The 2981-nt window shown below is 38.3% G+C and overlaps 1 protein-coding gene across 1 annotated transcript in view; it reads right to left on the bottom strand.

Moving 5' to 3' along the window:
• The window catches only part of LOC112065102 (mitochondrial import inner membrane translocase subunit TIM14-like), an 18189-nt gene that overhangs the window by 5849 nt on the left and 9359 nt on the right, over positions 1 to 2981 (bottom strand). Inside the window, 1 exon segment of the mRNA XM_055079361.1 lies at positions 1086 to 1140. Within this exon segment, the coding sequence (XP_054935336.1) occupies positions 1086 to 1140 (55 nt within the window).

The following is a 2981-nucleotide window of genomic DNA, read 5'->3' as shown; positions in this document are numbered from 1 at the left end:
CCCAACGGGAGAGGCCACAACAGTGAGAGGCCCGAGTACCAAAGAAAAAAAAGAAAAAAAGAAAAGGGAGAAAAAAAGAAAGAAAGAAAAAATAAAATAAAAAGAAATAAAGTTATTAAAATAAGAATTAAAAAATATTAAAAATTATAAGTAATTTAAAAAAAGAAAGAAAGAAGAGAGCAACCAAACCAAAAACAAATCCACCAATGATAACAAGCGCTAAAAACTATACTAAAAAAAACCCAAAACGGACAGACAGAACCCTAGGACAAATGGTAAAAGCAAAACTATACAGACAAATTCACACCAAGAAGCATACACATACACACTCACAAAAAGAGAAAAAGGAAAAAAATATATATATTTTGGGAAGTCTGAGGTCTTCTGGCAGCGTTCAGTAGGTGTTCTGTAGAAGTTGTTCCACATGTAGATGTATTTCTGATGTATTTGTGGGGAGGAAGGTGATCTCCCTGTCTTACTCCTCTGTCATCTTGAAGGTCTCCCCTCTAGACCACTAAGTTTTAAGGTGGTTTGTTATGCATTACTACTGTGACAATGGATAAGTGACACATGTATCCTCAACAGAATTCATGCTACAGATCTAAAAGTGATAAAGAACAGAAGCTGGAGATTATACAGACAGTTAATAGAAAAAGTATATGATTAGGTGAGCCATTTATTAGAAAGAATTAGAAAGGATGATGGTTGGGCAGGAAGAGAAATAAGAATTTGCCAAGGAGTCATCAGAAAGGTTGGAGGTGATCTACTACATGGAAGCATCTCTGAAGTCTAGACATCAACCTTCACAGCACCAGAAAAAGTGGTGAGAAGAACACATCTTTGTAGGAAAATTTGTACATCAGGGAACTATTGAGTTTGATACAAAGAAAACCATATAGAGTGATGGACAGAAGCCAGCTTATAAGGTGTTACAGAGGGAGGAAGCAGAGGCAAGTCAAGGTCAGCAAGGTATCTTATGCATTCTAGAGGAAAGCTGTGGTAAGGGCTCAGATGGATGGTGGAATGGAGAGAAAGTCTTCTAGGAGGGGAGGGACAGATGGATTCTTAAACAGAAGGGACACACCAGACAGAAATAGTAATGATTAGGAGAGAGGGTGGTGGCACCAGGGCTATTAACAGCTACTCTATAGTTATAACTCCATGAAGTCAACATTGACCTGAGGGCCTTTAGCATTCGTAGATATTCATTAATTTTGTGAAATTCCTCTGTGAGATTCAGTTACACATTCAAGGTTGGGAGCAGCCCAAGAGCCAAAAATAACATGGCTATCATATTGTTTTACTCGTGTTACAGATGAGTAACTTTAGATATCAAGTAGTTGAATAACTTGCCCAAAGTAAAACAGGAAGCCTGTTATTGAGTTGCTGAAAGATCCCAGTTCTGCAAATAAACTTCTAGTCCACTAGCTTTTCACCAAATGAGCTAGTTAGAAGTCAGATTAAGTTCATTTATTTATGGCTCCATTGACTTAAGAAAAAAAAGAAGTTATTTCTTATGGGAGGTCCTAAATATCTGAATATCCTTACATCTGAGATGGCGTTTACTTTTCCATCTCTTTATTTTATTTTTTACTCTTTACACAGCCTTTTTCTTCTACAGAGACATTTTGGCTTCTTTCTGGGTTTTAACATAGTACATGCGGGGTGTGAGTCATAACAGCCAGTTTTTTTCCTGATCCACATTGACTTTTTACAGGCAACATGAAACACTGCAGGTTAGGTTCTAGAGTCTAAGATTCTTAACTTTTTGCAGAAATCCCTTTGATCTGCTGGTGAGTCTAGGATGTGAAAAGATGATCATCACTTAGGTGAATTCACTGCTGAAGGCTATAGTTATGCTGATCACTTTGAGGCTTATATTTCTCCCCCAAGATTATCTCTTAACTTTGCTGATTTCCCTTTACCTTGGTTGGTCCAAGGAAAGCATCAACCACCCAGAGGTTTCTGACCTCTAGGTTCTCTCTAGAAGGAGAGTTTTATACTTTAAATATATATTCTGGTAATCAACTAGTCTGACACATGGAAAGGTAGCATGTTTTATTCTATTTTTACTAGAGATTAAGAAAACTAATGAATATTAATGACCATATGTACTCACCTATGAAATGACATTGCATATGAGGTGCACTCTAGTTTCCAAGACAAATAGGAGAAGCGAGAAATTGAGGAGAGTCGAATGGCGGAAAGGAGAGAGATGATGGACACTAGGAAAGAAAAGTGGACAGAAATTTGATAAGTAGGGGAAAGCCATTAGGAAAGCCAAAGAGAAGAAATGCAGAATATAGAAAGTAAATGGAGTGGAGAGGGATGTAAGACATGGAAAAGCTATATTGATTTTTATATTTTAAAACACTGAAAGAGTTACATTACATAAGTGAGTTGGGTATATATTTATTTAACATTAGCAATAACTTAATTTCAAAGGTTGGAAGTGTACTGTGAAGATATTAATTCAATCAGTCCTTTCCTGCTGATTGTGAACTGTGAAAGAGATCTCCTTACTTCTTTTCCTCTGGGGGAAACTGAGGCAGAGAAAAGACTGCCTCACCCTAGGAAATGGGTGAAGCTGGTGTGAGCCCTGACAATCAAAGTGGTGCCAACTTTGTGTTTCCAGTGAGCCCTGTCCCAGGGGGAAGGCCACTTGAGCTTGGCATTTTCGTAATAATTCATGGTATGTTATTTTCAGTTGCAATGGTTTTATGCATTTTAATTAGTGTCTTAATGTAGTATATTTTGGCCCCAGAGGGCATAATTGAAAGAAACAAAAACAAAACCCCCAAATACACAGAATGAGTGAATGAAAATTCTCGACAACCCTGGGAGTTCTTGGCTGCCCAGCTGTGTCATAACCATTGGATACTGCTGCCTTTCCCAAGCTCCCCACCCCCAATCTTCTGACACTCCCACCCCCAATCTTCCGACTCTCCCACCCCCAATCTTCTGACCCTCCCCACCCCCAA

Source organism: Physeter macrocephalus, chromosome 2 (assembly GCF_002837175.3).
Source record: "Physeter macrocephalus isolate SW-GA chromosome 2, ASM283717v5, whole genome shotgun sequence".
In the NCBI taxonomy this organism is placed as follows: Eukaryota; Metazoa; Chordata; class Mammalia; order Artiodactyla; family Physeteridae; genus Physeter; species Physeter macrocephalus.
This window is presented reverse-complemented; position numbering and strand designations above follow the sequence as displayed.